The sequence below is a fragment of the Phasianus colchicus genome, chromosome 2 (assembly GCF_987193195.1).
Source record: "Phasianus colchicus chromosome 2, bPhaCol1.hap1.1, whole genome shotgun sequence".
Lineage (NCBI taxonomy): Eukaryota > Metazoa > Chordata > Aves > Galliformes > Phasianidae > Phasianus > Phasianus colchicus.
Genome location: NC_143437.1, coordinates 103,846,598 through 103,864,498, shown reverse-complemented (window position 1 = coordinate 103,864,498; position 17,901 = coordinate 103,846,598). Strand labels below are relative to the sequence as shown.

Genomic DNA, 17,901 nt, shown 5'->3' with positions numbered 1-17,901 from the left:
CTTAGATAATGTTAATTTACTGGAGGATTTGTATACCAAGTACTACCAACACAAGTCATTTCCTAGTCTGCAAGAGTTTTGCTTCTCGTGGGGGATAACATTGATTTTAGTTGAATATCATTATTACTTTTAATTAGATCTTTCGTGAAGCTCGAAGAACAGTACCAAGTATTGTTTACATGCCTCAGATTGGTGATTGGTGGGAAGCTGTCAGTGAAACTGTGAGAGCTACTTTTCTAACTTTGCTGCAAGATATACCATCTTTTTCCCCTATATTTCTACTGTCTACCTCTGAGTCCATGTATAGTGAATTGCCTGAAGAGGTAAGTTTATTGTGGGAGGGCAGTATTATTATGGATGCGTGTGCTATTCAGCATGTTTTGATCACATGAAAACATTGTTTTGCACTGTTTTTCAAACTTTATTATAAAATTTGTAATTTTCAGTAATGAGGGAGGTACTTCCATATTATTGGTAATTAGAATCTCCACACTATTTTGCTGAGGAGGCCAAGTTCAAGAGCTATACTTGCTGTTTAGAAATGACATAGTTCCTTTAAAGGATTGATGGATTTAACCCACCATGGGCTCGTTCTCTGGTCTGCTGTTGAAGACAACAATGGAATTCCAGTAGCATGTCTAGGGTAGAGTTGATTTTCTTCATAGTGGCTGGTATAATGTTGTGTTCTGCAGTTAAGAGAGAAAGAGTGTTGAAAACTCTCCAATGTTTCAGCTAGCGAGCAGGATGAGGGTGCAGAAGGAGCTGGGAGAGAACTGGACCTCTATAACTGACCCAACCTAGACAAAGGGATGTTGTTCTATGCACACTGCTGGCACATGTTCAGCTTTTCATCCACTGGGACCCCCAAGTCTTTCTCCACAGGGCCTTTTTCCTCCTGTTCATAGACGTACTAGGGATTGCCCCAGTGCAGGTGCAACACCTTGCACTTGGCCTTGTTGAACCTCATTAGGTTCATGTGGGCCCACTTCTTAAACCTGTCCAGGTCCCTCTGTATGGCATCCCTTCCTTCTGTGTACAGAGATTTGGGTAGAGTTTCCTGTCTTTTCTAATGTGATTGATTGTGGAAAAGTTTGTGATGAACGTGTTTGTATGGTTGTTAATTATGTCATTTGGAGTGGAGGCTCAATTTTCACGTAAAATTATTTTCTTTCTAGGTGAAATGTATTTTCAGAATCCAATATGAAGAGGTTTTTTATATTCAGAAACCAAGTGAAGAAGACAGATTGCGATTTTTCAGAGGATTAATTCTTGATGAGGCTGCAATGCCCCCACCAAGAAGGAAACAGGCTGGTAAACTAAATTACAGTAAAGCCAATAATAATGTGATCTCAGTGTTTTGTTTTCTGATAACATTTTTTCTTTTCAAAAGGCATGAGTAACTGACAGCTACTGTAGGTAATATGTGGCAGTGTTTCTGTACCCAGAAAAAGTTTATTTGGAGGAGAATTGGAGGAATTGCAATTATTGGTTTCAGAAAATGGGGTGGACTGTGGGACTAAGGATTTATTGATAGTTGTTGCGTTGGTGAGACCCGTGAAATACGTAGTGAAATTTGGAGGGGCACAATCATAAAATACATTGTGGTTAATACTTCTGTTGTCTGACTTCTTGTTTTTTTTCCCTAGCTCTTCGTGCTATGGAAGTTCTTCCTCTTGCACTGCCGTCTCCTGCCCGTGAGCTGTCGGAAGCAGAAAAACAACGAATGGAGGACCAGGAAGAGAACACGTTGAGAGAGCTGCGGTTGTTTCTCAGGGATGTTACCAAGAGGCTGGCTACAGACAAGCGCTTTAACATCTTCAGCAAACCGGTGGATATTGAAGAGGTCTTGTTTCAGTGATGTGCAAACAATGAAGTTATTAGAAAAAGAGTATCCATTGAAAAAGGAAATGGAGAAGTGAATAAGTAAAATGAATGTTTTAGCCGTGATCTTTCTTATCTAGACTGCTTGTTTTAGCTGGCAAGACGGTCACAGCCACATCAATTGAGATGCAAGGAGTTTGAGAATGTTCTTTGTACCATTAACCTGTAGGAAACTGTGCTTTTCTGTCAGTTTTTCAACTAAAAGTAGCATTTAAAAATGCCACTCTTATCCCTACCAGTGCTTCTGAAATATTTGGAAGCATAAATACTATTCTTTAATAAAACCTTTTAGAGCATAATAGTCCTGCAGGCATGATAGTATTGGAAAAGCAATCTGTGTTCTGTAATGTAGCAAGCGTTAATAGTATTGTTGAATAATTTCAGCAGTAATGCTTATAGATGCCATTAATTGCAGATGGTAGCACTTTATAAGGCATTTGCTGGATGATTATATAGTGTGCACACCTAGCTGATAAGATGGCTCGATCTGCAAATCTATTTTCAGATGCTTGTATAAGAAAAGGACGTGGGTTAGCCTGACTTAAAAATCAAATGCTGCAAGTCTGGTAGTTAGGGTTGTTTGTCTTTTTTTTCTCAAGAAACATTTCTTTTAGAAGATACTACGAGGCAAATATGAGATGTTTGCAGTACAGCACTGTAGAAAATGAATTTGTATTGTAAATTTCACACGTCTAAATGGCGTATTTTTATTGTCTCATGCAGTCCTCTTAGTGGGAGCTTTCCTCAGTCTTGTGTAGCTGTTTTTGAAAGACTGAGGAGCTCTTCAATAAGGCAGTTCAGTGTGAGCATGGTCAAAGAAGTATTTTTATGATGAAACTGTTTAGGAGTTGTAGGGAATCCATAGTACTCATGGTAAAATTCTTTTTCCCCCAATGAAGTCACAGTTCAAATACATGTGAATAAATGTAGGGAGAAAAAAAACCCACTCAGAACATCCACAAAACCACAGTCCTGGCTTTGTAGGTGGAGAAATTAAATGAAATCCCATTAGCAGGATTTTTTTGCATGCCCTGTAATATGTGACAGCACTAGAAATTGTCCCTTTTTGTCCCAAGTCATACTTCCAAGCATGGCTCTGTCCCACTGTAGAAGAGCTGTCTGATTTTCTGAGGAAGTGTTAAGCTTGTTCCACTCCTGCTTGTGTTGCAGAGGGAATGCTGCTATGTGACAAATCAGAGATTTTCCTGACTAATACAACAGCAGTGTTTACAGTTGCCAGTGAAGATTATTTCTGATGTGCTAATGAGAAGAGGAAGCTCATGACTTGGCGTTCCACTCAATGAACTAATTATCATGTTTCTGTAGAGAGAGACATAAGGAGAATTTTTGCCATTTGAATTTTTCAGCATAAATTTCAGTGTGTGCTTAGGCTGCTGTCCACTGCACTAAAGCATTCAAGTTATTTTATGCTGTAATAGATTTTTTTCTATGAATATCTATATATACTTCATTTAAAAAAACTTATTAAGTCTTATGGAGCCATTGCAGTTTGATCTGGCTATGTATGTAACTGTTCAGTATTTTGGCAGCTAGCATTATACGTGGGTGATTTCAAAAGAAAAAAAGCAATGCTGTTTCTGAGGCTGCCAGTGTTTCTAATTGATTGCAACCTTAATTGCAGTGAAACATGCACGTATAGGATTTTTCTGCCTTGAAGTAAAAAATAACAAATTCATAGGTTTTTTTTTGATGAACTTTGTTACAGCAGCTGTGCTGATACGTTTGACTGTCAAGCTTGAGCCCCTTTTGGTACCATTAATTATGTAAAATACTTTTCAGCGTGCCCTAGTGGGTGCTAAATTTCCATTTATGAGCTAAGCTTATAGTAAGCTGTGAACTCTGACACAATACTTTCTCTTTAGACTGCCCTTCTGTAAAGTTACTGTCTTCGATCAATAAAACCTGACTTTTTTTAAAAAATAAAATTGAGTGAAGGAACTAATTAATCACATATACGTACAAATTGGTAATTTGACTGTTCAGTTTAATGAGAAGTTTACTGAAAACTTGAACAACACACAGTTTTCCTCATTTTTCTTTGGGTGAAGCTGCTTGTTTTCCCTTTCCAGCTCAAGATAGTGTTAAAACAGTTACCGAAAAAAAGGAGAAATAAAAATGCATTTAGATAAAACGCTGTGCCTCAAAAACACCATCAAATCCATTTTGAAGAAACTGGAAGTCCAGTTAAAACTTTGACTTTTAACATAATTTTTCTTTTATTATTGAAACTGTTTAGTTATTGTATTGGAGCTAAACATGAATGAATAAGAGTATAAAGGTATGAAACTAGCAGTGTTCAAATACACTCCTTTGTCATTTTTTTATGTTGTTTGATTGCAGGTTTCAGATTACCTTGAAGTTATCAAAGAGCCAATGGACCTGTCAACAGTAATAACCAAAATTGATAAACACAACTACTTAACAGCCAAGGATTTCCTAACAGATATTGATCTGATATGCAGCAATGCATTGGAGTACAATCCAGACAAAGATCCTGGAGGTAGGATCTACTTCATCTTGGCTTACCTAAATTGAAAGCTTGGTATTTAATCACATATTCAGTTACTATTTTAGTCTCTAAATAAGCTGCGTGCTTTATAATAATTAAGATAAACAAGCAAATTTCCTAAGTGTCTGTGCTTTTAGTGTTCTGAGGCACTTGGAGCACTGGGGGACGTTACAAGAGCTACAGCACTTAGAGTTGTTCTCTAATAAATTAGGTTTTGTAGCTCCTTTTAAAATTCAATAGCTCATTTTCATTGAATTGACTTTGCATATGCAACAAAAGCCAGTGCGATTTGCAGAGCTGCGTAGAGAATACTACACACAATCTGGCAGTGGTCTGCTTTTATTTTCTCATTGGCTTAAAATGTGAAATGCACCCACAGAAATTAAGAACTGTCTGTCTGGGGATAGAAATAAAGTGAGATAGATCATCGGGCAAGGAAGTTGCTGCAGCTGGTTAGGAGAGATTTAGAAGGTTTGGTCTTGATAAAGTGTCACGCTGTGCTTTCAATTAAGGCAAAATTTGTGGAATGAAATGCATGGGAAGCTGTTCATACTCAAAGGAAAGAGCATGTTTCATACTCTTTGCAGGGGCTACCTTATTGTGAATATTGCTGAAAGAAAGCCTTTCATTTGGCAGCTTTCAGAATCATCAAGAAAACATTTAAAATGCAAAAGCAATGTCCTTTTAATGTAGTTTTATTTTATGCTTGTGATACCAGAAATCTGAATCTGTCTGTAGACCAGTGCATTTAAGTGTTTAATGAAATAATTTTACCAGGTTATAGCCTGATTACGCCTATTTTTCCTTCTCAAATTTTTGATGTTATTCTTTCCCATTCTCCTGTACTTCTGAGCTGTAAGCTGAATGCTGAGAGCACTAATCCTCTTGGGTGGTTATTTTGAAAAGCATGTTGTAATTCTAAAATTGTTTTGCACAGTTTAGTTCCCGTAATGTCAGATCCTAGCTTTGCAAAGCCAGGGTCATGTGAGAAGAATTGCCTTGCATTTGTGTAGTTGTGAAGCCTCAAGTTGAGTGTTTTTCATGTTTCGTGTGCCTTCTGAACATAGTGCTAGTTCATAGCTTTTGAAAAGAAACCTTTCTTTGATTTATGGATGCTTTTTGTATTACAGCTAAAAAGAAAAAATACACTGGTAGAATTCAGCACATGATTCAATGTGTTCTTGATAACACTGCTTAAGGACTTCTAATGTGTAATTATGAGCTAATCAAAGCCTTGATGGGCACGTGGGATTCTCTGAGTGTCTCTGAAGAGTGCCTGCTCACGTAGTGAGGGCTGGGAGAGACACCTCCTGCATGTGACTGACATGTTTTTGACTTAATGATGGGCTTTGGGAAAAATTGGCATTAATACACACTTTTTGTTCTCCTTTTTTAGGCCTTTTGGATCTGTAAGCTTGGTTGCTTAATTCTGGGAAATAAATAGTCTGAAGAGGTTCTTGAAGTTGTAGAGCAGGTCTCTGCCTCCAAAGAACAGACTTTGGAGGTCAGGTCTTCTAGGAATCGTGACATGAATCTCAAGTTTGGTGTGGCAGAAACTTGAAATAGGCAGCTTGGGCAGAATGTAGTCAGAATTTTTCATTGAGCTTGACTAAAGAAGAGCTTTAGGAAACACACCTAGGGAACTGAAATAGGAATACTTTAGTTTTTCTTTATGTCAGGATTAAATGAGGAGAAATGGATCTGGCTTTTTCCGATTGTAGCTTCTCAACTTTGAGAAGGTAAATTGAAAGATAGTTCTGTCTTCTGCGTTGTCACAGATTGATTATATATTGTTCTTCTGGCATATAAGATGTCGGGAGTTTTTGTATGAATGCACTGCTGAAGCAGTACATCATTTCTATTCTGAGTAGGCATTATATGTGTTCAAATCCATTAACTGATTATTAAGCTATAAAAACTCCATTAACTGATTATTAAGCTATAAACATTCACATTTTTAAAGCTGGGCATATATGCTCCTCTGTCTCGTGCATGAATTTGCAGAAGAATCATACTGTACCTGGTTCTGTTCTGTCATTCAGTTTGGGAAGGCAATCGGAGTAAAGAGTTCATATACTGAATACAAATGCTCAAAACTGGATTGTTTTCGTTCTTTTAAAAATTATTTTTCTGTACAGTTGCAGATAGATTTTAGTAAGAGAACCCTTCTTTTTCCCTCCTTTACTTGACTGTTTTTTCCATTCTTCAGGAATGGGAACAATCTTTGTGTATTAGACAGATTACTATTTGCATCTTCAAAACGTCTGTGGGAAAGTCTTGCCTATCACAAGATGTGAGAGAAGAATTATTTCAGTCAAATGTTCCCTTCAAAAGATGCAGAACAGCATTTGCCATTTCAGTAAAATGACTGGTGTGTAGACTTGGGAATCTGTGCCCCTGTATTGTTTGATAGAATACGGTTGGTGGCATGGTCATCTGTGGTAGTGTGATTCAACTTGTGCTTACATTCATGGTGCTTTTTGGTAGGCTTATATAACAACCTATTGTGTTAAAGTGGAATGGGATTGCAAGTATGACATGTTGACATGACTCTACAAACCTGGTTTTGGGGAGGGCTGTTTCAACAGTAAGCTTCTAATCAATATCAAAAACCCAACTTAAACTCCATGTAGAGCTTTGATCACTATAGAAGCTTTTTCCCCCCAGTCCTTTTTGTAGGTTGTTTTGTATTTTATTTCCTGCCTGACCTATACATCAGTAAACTGCAGATGTTTATTTGTGACCACAATCAAGATGCTCCACAAGTACATGTGGGTAAAAAAAATAAATAAATCTGCTTTCCAGTCAATTTAAGCAGTAGTAGGTTTCCCCAGAAAACATACTGAGGGCTTGATTGGGCTGGATATTGGTATTATTTTTGACTCAGCTGCCCTCTCATCTGTAAAATTTACTGTTTCTAGATTTATAAACCTTGTTTAATAAATGTTCATTGATACTCTTAATTGTTGTACTTAGTAATTATTAAAACTGATTAAATATGCTAATTATATAATGTGTTACAGACATTAATGTTGGTGTTTGCTGTATAAGTACATCCATCAGCTGGAAAAAAGCAATTCAGTGTGGATGAATTGACAAATTAAATATGTTTGTGCTAAAAGTAAATGGTGTTGTAGATTTCACTGAAAAGCAGCATTCTAGATGTCAGTTTTCTCCACATATGGCTTTACTTACTAAGTCAAAATTACTTCTCAAATACTGCAACGGCAATGGAAGAATTTCTTTTGTGTATTTCAAAGATATTTTGGCCAGTTTTCCCGGAGCAAGTTAAAATGAGAAATAACTATTCATTATCAACAGGAATCTGGTGAAGCGTGAGATGGAATTTTTTAGCATTTGTTGAAGAAAAATTAAACAATCAAAAAAAAAAAAAAAAGGAATGTAGTCCAGATCTGCCATACAAATTCAGAGGGTGTCCAGTATGATTTTGCTGACAATATATGGATGTTACCCCCTTAGTGAGTTTATTCCTGGACCAGTTTCTTGTTACTTGGGGCAATCTTATTGTACTCCATGATTCTGTGTAGATCTGCCTGTGGGAACTGCCTTCACCTGCTGGTTTTCGTGAGTTCTGAAGAGCTGCGAGTTGATTTGAGTGTGTTCATCTTTCATCTTTTGCCTTTGTTTAGAAATGCCACTATTGATTAAATTAACAGTTTGTGTTTCTGAAAACTACTATATTTTTAACATTGCTGCGTTGGAATTTTTGAGCACGCTGTGATATTGATCCGTGTACATTTTCATGTATTTCTATTTTCCAGTTCCATCTGTATCAGTATTGTCATATACAGAACAAACTTACGTAGAAATAATAAGTCTTTTACTAATTGTGATTAAAATTAATGTGTTCTGTCTTGTTTTCTAGATAAAATAATAAGACATAGAGCTTGTACTTTGAAGGACACTGCTCATGCTATCATTGCTGCTGAACTGGATCCAGAATTTAATAAGATGTGTGAAGAAATCAAGGAAGCAAGAAGAAAAAGAGGTATGTTTAGCTTCATTTATCATAAAAGAACATAAATAGGATAGAAGACAATTACAAATGTCCACATAAAAAATTAAATTTAAAATGGAAAATGGAGTGCGTGTCAGGCTCGGGCAGTACCTGTTAAAGGATGGCTGAGCTTGAAACTTGTCTACTTTTTCCAGCTGTGTGAGTTTATCTGATAAAACACTGTCCTTTTTTACAAAAGAGGAATGCAGTGGCTGTTGCTACAGAAAGCACTGTTGAATGCAGTGAACAGGTAGATAGGCATTGGGACTGCTGTATTAATTGAAGGTATGGTAATGCCAGAGCTGCGTTCTAGAAATCCAGTGTATTTACAATTAAGATTAGGGAGAACACCATTTAAAACACTGTATTTTTCAGTTCAGCCTGGCATGTGTCCAAGTGTACTTTTGGTGATAATATATTGACTTTTTGGATTAGGAAATGTCTGTTAAATCCTCCCTGAGGGGAGAATGAGATTGACAGTCTAATAATTGAGAATCAGGAAAAACAGCCCCCTCTTTTGGGGCACTGACTTCATTTTTGTTCATATTAGTGCAGTTGTGTTCAGCTTGTAGTTTATAGACCTCCAAGTCTATGGGCAGCTTCTAAAGTTGACCACTGTAGGTAACTGAAAACCCAGATGTGCTGTCAGAAAGGCTTCGTTTACAGGAGAAATTCTGTACCTCCATGAATTTTTTTTTTCTGAAAATTGAGAATGGTTGAAAATTTCTAAACTGTAATGTTAGGAAAAAAAAGAAAAAATCCAGCTTTTTTAATGCCTACTTGTTGCAGTAATTCTGGCTTTGCCTTCCAAAGTTGTTTACTGCTTCAACTCCTGCTTTGGAAAAAAACAAAACCAACCAACCAAGAGATAAGAAAAACTTGCATTGTTAGATTTCTAAATTGACCATGATCACTCTTGTTTTTGCAGGTTCCTGAAATACTTTTGTCAGTAGGTTGAAGACCCTTTATTAATAGATTTCCTTGAACTAAGCAAGTGTCTGTAGGCTTTCTCTTCAGCTTTAAATGGATACTGTTCCTCTTATTTTCCAATTCAGTCGTGTATTTTCGTTTCGTTTGGTTCGAGTTTCCAATGTGCACCTGAAATTGTAATTCACTGTGGTAGTAAATTTGAACTAATACTTTTCTATTCTTTTCTATTAAAAGGATGTTCACAATTCTGGCCTTAGTATCACACTGAGAGCTATGCTCAGTTAATTATCCATTGCGAGTTCCTCGTGATTGCTGAAGGTTATTTCTTCTGAGGTTAAAGTTAGCTGTGTATAAGGGTCTGTTACAGAGAGTAAGTAGAGTTTGCAGTTGCTCCTTGCAAGTTTCTCAAGAGCTAACTGGAATCCACTAGCAGCTCAATTTTCATTTAAACCTGAAGAGGTAAAAATAGTATTGCAGTCACAGATTGAGCTAGAGTGGTGAATGTGACCATCAAAAATCAACTTTGTCCGCCTGACAAAAAGAATAAGCCTCAAAGTTGGTTAGATCTTGGCCAGTGTTTTCTCAGCTACGTTTAGAAAGACTTCAATTTGAGATTTGGAAGGACTCAAGCTGATCTGTGTGAGGCTTCTGTAGATTTTCTGGCAGTTTTGTGAAGTGTTTCTGAGCACATTGGACTTTGGAAGGCAAGTGGCACATCTTGTAGACTTTTTAATCTTTGCCCAGTTGAAAAGCCATTGATTTCTCTGAATGTTGCCATTTATTAGCTCTTAATTGCTTTCCAGGAACTACAGGAGATGAAGGCTAAGGCTAAAAAGCTCTATATCCATTTTCTTCACAATTATCTTGGCAAGCTGTTTCGCAATCTTACAAAGCTTTAAAATGCAGGATATTTTCTCCCTGTCTTTTTTTCCCCCACAGTTCCAAACAAAAATATCTTTTCTACACTTCTGTCAGATCTGCTGATTTTATTTAGTACTGTGACTGGTGACAAATCTTACAGAGTGGCAGAATTAGTGTCTAGAAGTTAAACTAGAATATCTTGTTCTTGTATTAGAGAAATATGTCTGTTGTTGGAAGCATGTAAACCTAATCTGGTAAATAAAAAATATGTACAAGGTTATTTGGATTTGCAGCTTCTTGTTGAAACCAGCAGATAGCAAGGTAGAAATGATGAGTGCTTTGAGTAAATAAATATATTTGATGTGTAGTTTAAAATATTTGTAATGATTCCAGGATACTTGTGCTTAAAATGCTAAGTGAGAGTTGCTTTGAGAATCTTTTTAGTTTGGCTTCTGTCAGTCTTAGAGCTTCTTGCCTGCTCTCAGTCACTTTATTCTGGCTTCTCTTGGAGACATGTTATGGCATTTAAGAAGACTGTTACAGTGGATGCATAGCTAATTCTCATTCACAAATAGGAAACTTCATACATATATTTTTTTCTTGAGAGTGTTGGTAACCAAATATGAATTTTAAAATTTAATTAAAAATCCTGTAAAATAGTAGAAACTGTGAGATAAACTTCTATTCCACAGAAAGCACAACAGTCTTCCTGTTAAAAGCAGAGTCTCATTTTTCTCCATCTAAGAGCTCCCGTTGACTCTGCACTGGATCCATTTTACATAACGTAGATCATGATGACAGTGCAAGTTTCTGTTCATGTACTGTCTTTGAGATGGCATACTGTGCTGTTATGAATTGCCACTTGTTTCAAATCGTCTGTTTAAAATTAGGAAAAATTGAAACTGTCAATAAGAATTTGTTTTATGGAGGAAATGTGGATAAGAGCGTGCGGTCTTTGGAGACCTGAGTGTGAGAGAGTCATATTTTCCTAGGCCTTAAGAGCTGACAGTTTAAAGAGCACGCAGCCAGTAAGTTATTCTGTTAGTAGAAAACAAATACTCTTGATTCTAATCTTTGTTTTGAATGTCCAACTAAATATTAATTGATGTGCTCTTATTGCATGGTATTTCAAGTTTCTTTTAAAATTCAAGTTTTTTGCAGCTTGGTTTATTTAAATAGGTATGGTTATCTTCTGTGTGCAGGCTTATCAGTAACAGCAGAACAAATAAATCCTCACGGTTCCGCTGTACGCAAAACAGAAGCTAGAGTTGAAGAAACATTTCGGAACAAACAGAAGCCCACGATGGCGGTGTGGCCCAACTCTGCAACTAAATGTGCATGTGAGTACCTTGGGTGATGATTGTGCAAAATTACAGGCACCTTTGATGGCAGACTACTGCTTACTGGGTTATTTCCAGAGGTAATACTAGGCGTGGAAATTTAAGAGATGCTCTCTTTCTGACTGTGTGAAATTTCTGCCCGAGAAACTGTAAAGAAGAGAGATTTCTGTTTTTGTAGTAAAGAATAATTGTTCTTGTAGTGTATTTTATATATTTAATTTTAAATAGCTATTATTACTATTCAATAAGTTCATTGCTTTTAGCTGTTGGCCGAGTCTTTATGGTGTGTATATTGACAGATACATACCTGCGTGCTGCCTTATATTCTCACATGCACTGGTCACTTCCTATTTGCAGTACATACAGTACTATGCTAAAAGTTTAAAAGTAGTTACAAATTCAGCTATTTTTCATTTGTGCTACATGGTTTTCAACCTGTTACTGAAGGATGTTAAGATACTCTTGATGCAGCCTACTGAATTAGTCCAGTTAATTGGTCAAAGTCTCTAAAATTATGTAGAGTTGTGACTACTTAACTGTGGTGTAGGTAATTGGAGGCAGTGCTAATTACTTTCAAGAGGTGAGTTGATTAGAACAGGTAATACACTACAGTAAATTTTGTTATAAACATGAACATAGTAAGAAATGTTGTGTGTGAGAGAGATGCTGATTGTTGTGCATGGCTTTCCTGCTGGAGGTGTGGAAACAGGAAAATTGCTGCTTCATAGGCAGACTAGATTGGGAAAGTCACATTTTCATTGACCTTTGTTCTTCTCCTGGATCATATTTTTTTTTTTTTTTTTCCTGGTGAGAGCATTTTCTTGGCATGGGGATAACTGTCCAGAGCTGAACTTTGTTTATGTGAATGATAGCATTGTTGTATAATAGTTTATTTAATTAGGTATGTATAGTTTTTTTTCCTAGAGCTGTAATTTCTTCTGCTAAAGGAATTAAAATCAATCACATAGAGTTATGGCTCAACTAAACTGTTACGTAAGAAACTGATGATGTGGATCCAAGTTGCTGTTTGGCAAAAAGGAGAGAGAGGATTCTCAGTGTTCTTAGCTTCCTATGAAACCCACAGTGGAGACTGATTCCAACTGATCTTTCTCCTGGCTCTGTATAGTATATAATATACAGTGGACAGCAGGGGTTACAGACTTTTAAGCTGGACATCTCTCAGGAAGAGAGAGAGCAGCCGTTACTGGTTAGTACTGCATATAAAGAAACTCTTCTGTCTGTTCTGTTACTCTGTTGTGCATTCAGTGGCAGTTGTTTCAAGACTAGAGCCATCAACTGAAGAAACTTGCTAGCTTTACTGTGTGTAAACAGAAAAAGAGCTAGTGTTAATGGACCTTTTCTGCTAGCATTTTGGAGCTTTAGATGGTTAAAGAGAAAACCCAAAAATGGAGACTGTGTTGTTTAGGACTACCATCAAGTGAATATCTGCCTCTTTAGGATCAGACTGGGAAAGGTAGCTGGTCCAGGAGTAGTGTCATGCATCAAGTAGTCAAGAGGGAGAACCAGGAGCTGATGACTCAATCAGAAATGTGTAGAAGGGATTTGGGTATTACATGGACACACTTTGATTGATGTGGTAAGTTCTGCAGAGACTGAAAAACTAAGAAGAGAGGCAGTGCAGAAAAGGAACTGGAGGAAGGAACTGTAGTAAAGTGAGAGCAGAACTGGGCAGATGGTAAGGGAGCTCAAATAGCAGCAAATTACATGGCAGATTGTGATTGTATAAATGGAACAAAGTAGTTTAAATAAATGATTTTAGAATAGAGATGATTTAGAGGTGCAGAAGAATCTTTTTATGGTCAAGAACTAATATTTTTTGAAGACTAAACTGCACTGCAGAAGCAGAGGAGCAAGGACAGTGATATATTTTAATTACATAGGAAGAAGACTTTGGTTGCCCGTTAGTAATACTGAAAATCTTCTTGTTCCCCTCTTTTTTGAATTCAAGTTCATTTTTTTTCCTTAGTGTTTTTTTTTTTTTTTTGTGGGGGTGGGGGGCTGATCTAGCATGCTGTTTCTTTTAAATTTTTATTCTTTATTTGTAATCACCAATTGTAACACTGTTTTCTCAATGAAATTATTTTTTAGGAGCTTTGTTCACAGTATTTTAGAAAATGGCTTCAAAAGAGTCAATTCAGGTAAAATGTTTGAGAACCTTAAAGAAAATATTGTCAGGCATTTTCACGAGAAACACAGTGGTCTACAGAGAGTGTAGCAGCCTTGCCCAGTTGAAATCTCTGTTTAATACACGGGTAATACAGTAAAGAACGAGATTGTGTTGTTTTCTAAGGTTTACATATTTTTTAATGAAATGTTACTTAGATTTGTAGTTACCTGCTGTTTTGTAATGTATTTAATTTTGCTAATGTATTTCAAGTTTTTCCTATGATTAGTCCATGTGGGCTATCAGAAATGTGGCACAAAACATATAGTCCAGTTTAATCTGCAACTTCATATCCCTTGTTGGGGTAACACCTATAGCAGGTTCTGTATTACAATATAGATGAATTTCAGAAGTATTGCATTGCTAGAATTCATTTGGTAGAATTCTGCCAGAGTTGATTTAAAATATATCAGTATTGACTGCATATTTGGGGAAAAATGCAAGTTCCTGCACAGTGGGATGTAAGCCAAAAGCCTGGTGTAAGTAGTTGCAGGATCCAAGAATGATAGAATTGCTGTGCTTGGGAAGAACCTCTGGAGATCTTCTGGCCCAACTCATCTGCTCAGAGTAGGTTGCTCAGCCTTGTATTCTATTCTGTTTTGAATATGTCAAAGAATGGAGGCTCCATGACATGTCTCTGCCACGTTTTCTAGTGCTTGATCACCTTTACAGTACATTTTTAGATTACAAATTGAATTTCTTTTTTCTCAGTCAGTGCCCATTGCCTCTTAGGACTGGACACAAATGAGGGGAGTCTGACTTTTCCATTGTGTGTATGTGTGGAAGAAGAAACTACCAGCAATGTGGAGTTTTGTGTCTGTAAATTAATCATTGCTAAGTGATTTAGATAGGCTTTAGCACACAAAGCAATATTATTTCTTTAATTGTTTTGATGCTGTATAGTAAAACTTTGTCCTACTACTGCATCTTGCCAGTAGATGGAGTATGTTGCCATGTTATTTTTATCTCTTGCAGTTCCTTCTGTTAACGTTACATATAAATAAAAACTATATGGGGAAGATTTACTTTTTCCATTCTTACCATTTTTGTTGCAGTATTTAATAACACACCACAGTGACAGACTACAGATTTTGCTCTCTTTCTAGAGGAGTGTCTTGCATGCAGAATGATAAATATGATAGCTGGCCAATGTAAAAATGACATTTGGAGCAAGAAGAAATCAGAATGTGTTGTGTTATGTGAACTACAAGAGATGTTTGAGATCGTGTTTTGTAAAATGAATTTTAACTAGACCCTATGCTGAATTCTTCCAGTAGTGGAGGTGAACGGTGGTCTCTGTGGAAAGAATGGTTGGGAGATGTGAAGGAAAGAAAAAAAAAATGGCTGCAGAAAACTTAGTCACTAATTAAATATCATATTTTGTGCACTTCTACCTGTTTTTTTGCTGAATGGCAATCTTTGCTCCTATAAAGTAGAAATAAGTATTTTCATCTAGTTTTGTATTTGTTTAATTTATTTTTAGAAAGGAGAAAAATCTTGTTTGTCCTCTTTCTCAGAAGCTGTTTCATTCTCAGTCATTCTGTCTACTTTTCATTGCTTTTGTCTCTCCTTTTGACCTCTGTGATGCAGTGATGTTGTCAGTGATTGCTGTACATTGGGCATTTGTGTGAATGTATGCAGTTATGTCTTATCAGAGGACATGGCAGACCAGATCCTTTAAGGTTTTCATTATTTTAACAGTCGTTCTGTCCCAGTTACCACGGAATTTGGGTAGTGCAGAATAACAGCCAACCAGATGTTAATGTTAAATTCCTCATAGCAGCTGATGTCCTGTCAAAACCATGAATCCTTTACTTCCTACTGGTTCTCACTCTCCTCCTGCTCACCTGCAAAGAGACTTGGATTGATTCTCACAGTGCACATGAGATGGAGGCAATCAATATGACTTGACAATCGTGATTAAAAAAGCTTCCTTGGAATTTGAGAACGTCTTTATCATAGAATCACAGAATGGCCTGGGTTGAAAAGGACCACAATGACCATCTAGTTCCAACCCCCTGCTATGTGCAGGGTCACCAACCAGCAGACCAGGCTGCCCAGAGCCACATCCAGCCCTGGCCTTGAATGCCTGCAGGGATGGGGCATCCACAGCCTCCTTGGGCAACCTGTTCCAGTGCATCACCAACCTCTGAGTGAAAAGCTTCCTCTAAACTTCTTTTACTCAGAGTTGAGACAACTGCCTCTTTATCGTTTCCTTCTTGGTAGTTTCAGAATGTGCATTTTGGATGGGAACAGTTGGATTTGTATCTGACATTGGCTTCAACTGGGTTCTTTGAAAGGAAATTGCAAAGGAAGTAGGAGAAGTAAAGATACCTGATTTTGAAGAAAATACTATCTTAGATGATTCCGAGTTGGTTAACAGTTGTTTTAAACCCATAGGCTTTGTAATTCCTCTAATTTAAAATCCCATTTACTGAATTTGTGGGTATTCTTATAAATCCTGGTTGCTAATTCTTCTTTGGAATCCCACCAGGCTTTTGGATGCAGTGGTACCTAGTGGCAAAGAAATTTTTTTATCACTATTAAATACGCTGCCTCTTGAATTAATTCTCTTTGCCCTGTGAGAGGGCAAACAGTCCTGCAATTTACCCGAATCAGTGCTTTTCTTATATTCTCATGTAATTCATCTCCTTCTAACTGAGTAATCCAAGATGGCTCAGCCTCTCTTAAGAACAAGGTTTGCCTGAAAGCATTATCTTCCTTTTTTACGAATGTGGTGAAAAGAGGGTTTTTGTAGAAAAAAATATTATTGAGTTCTAAAATTGATGACTGGTTTTATTGTAAGTGGGGTACAGATCAGTAATGCAATAAAAAAGTTTTCAGACTTTTTAAATATATTACTCCTTCCTCCTGTTTGGAAACTTCAGCAGTGTTTGCTTTCTTTAGGAGTTTGTCTAAATTTCTATATGCTTGTATTAAGAGTTTGTATATGCTTGTATGGGTTGTTGGTTTTCATTTTTTCATTTCCATTTTAAGCAATTTATTGTTTTTGTTTTACTTTGCCTCCTTGTCACAGAAACCACCCAGCAGCCGTGAACCTTTCAGATCTGTGATAGAAGAGAATGCTGTAAACTGTCAAATGTCATTTTAATTAATGTAAAGTGGGAGCCTGTCCTCCACTTATGGAATTGCAGAATAACCTTGCATTTATTCACAGCTCTATTGCAGCAGAGAAGATGTCATTCAGTAGTCCTTAAGAACCAGCTAAATGTACCAAAAATGTAAATAGCTGTAATAGTCGCTATTGTAAAAAAGCTACTCAGCAGAAGGAAAATGAGCAGAGCTATAGAGGTGGAAAGTCTAAAACTGATCTCCACGGGTGATATTAATCTGATTGTCTCTTCTCTTCTGACTTCATTTTTCTTTTTAATCTTCCTATGTGACTGTCTTGTCATGTACTTAGCTAACATAATTACTCTGATTTCATGTAAATTATATTTTTAGCTTGGTTTCCCAAGAAAATAATACCTATCCTCTCTGTCCATCTCTGTTCCGTAATAACTTCTGAATCATTTAGCCTGGTTCAGACAGATTTGACAGGAGTTGAGGTCTAAAAGATTGGATTCCTGCAGGTTTTGTGAAAATTGTTAGCTGAATAAATCTATGCATCTGCTGAAGGAAAAGGCTCTAGATTGAAAATGGTAGTTACTTGTTCTGCCTGGCCTTCTGAGCTGATCGATTAAAACATCATGTTGGCCAGACAGAGCGTGCACACCTGAGATGTAGTGTATCCTGCATACTACTCAGCTGGGGTTGCAGTGGAATGGAAGATACTGGGAGAGGTTTTTGGACAGGTACTGGTAAGAGCTTGAGTGTCATATAGAATGGTAGGGGATAGCATTTGCCTGGAGAGGGGCAATACTGAGGATGCTGCAGCCAAGCTTGTTTTGAGACATATCCACTGCTCCTTATAGAATTTGATTCCTCTTTGTTGAGAAGTTTCCAGGTTCCTCAAGTATGTCTTCATTTAACAGTTCATATGCTGTTGGTGGCAATATGTGGCATGTTGCTGCATGTGGGTTGTTTTTGTTTTTAGATATTTGTGAGGTCCATGCCTTGAGTATCTTTGTGTGTTTCATCTAAATGAAGAAAATGACGTAGCTCTTAAGGCTTAGTTCTGCAGTCTCTTCAAGCT

General features: G+C 37.0%; 1 protein-coding gene across 5 annotated transcripts in view; it reads left to right on the top strand.

Moving 5' to 3' along the window:
- The window catches only part of ATAD2B (ATPase family AAA domain containing 2B), a 72,857-nt gene that overhangs the window by 42,032 nt on the left and 12,924 nt on the right, over positions 1-17,901 (top strand). For 4 of the 5 annotated variants that reach the window (XM_031595911.2, XM_031595909.2, XM_031595912.2 and 1 more), the window contains exons 19-24: positions 138-323; positions 1,176-1,311; positions 1,647-1,843; positions 4,243-4,402; positions 8,298-8,420; positions 11,423-11,560. In XM_031595911.2, coding sequence (XP_031451771.1) covers positions 138-323; positions 1,176-1,311; positions 1,647-1,843; positions 4,243-4,402; positions 8,298-8,420; positions 11,423-11,560 — 940 coding nt within the window. The remainder of the gene's footprint in view (positions 1-137; positions 324-1,175; positions 1,312-1,646; positions 1,844-4,242; positions 4,403-8,297; positions 8,421-11,422; positions 11,561-17,901) is intronic. The other variant, XM_031595910.2, reaches the window with a different exon arrangement.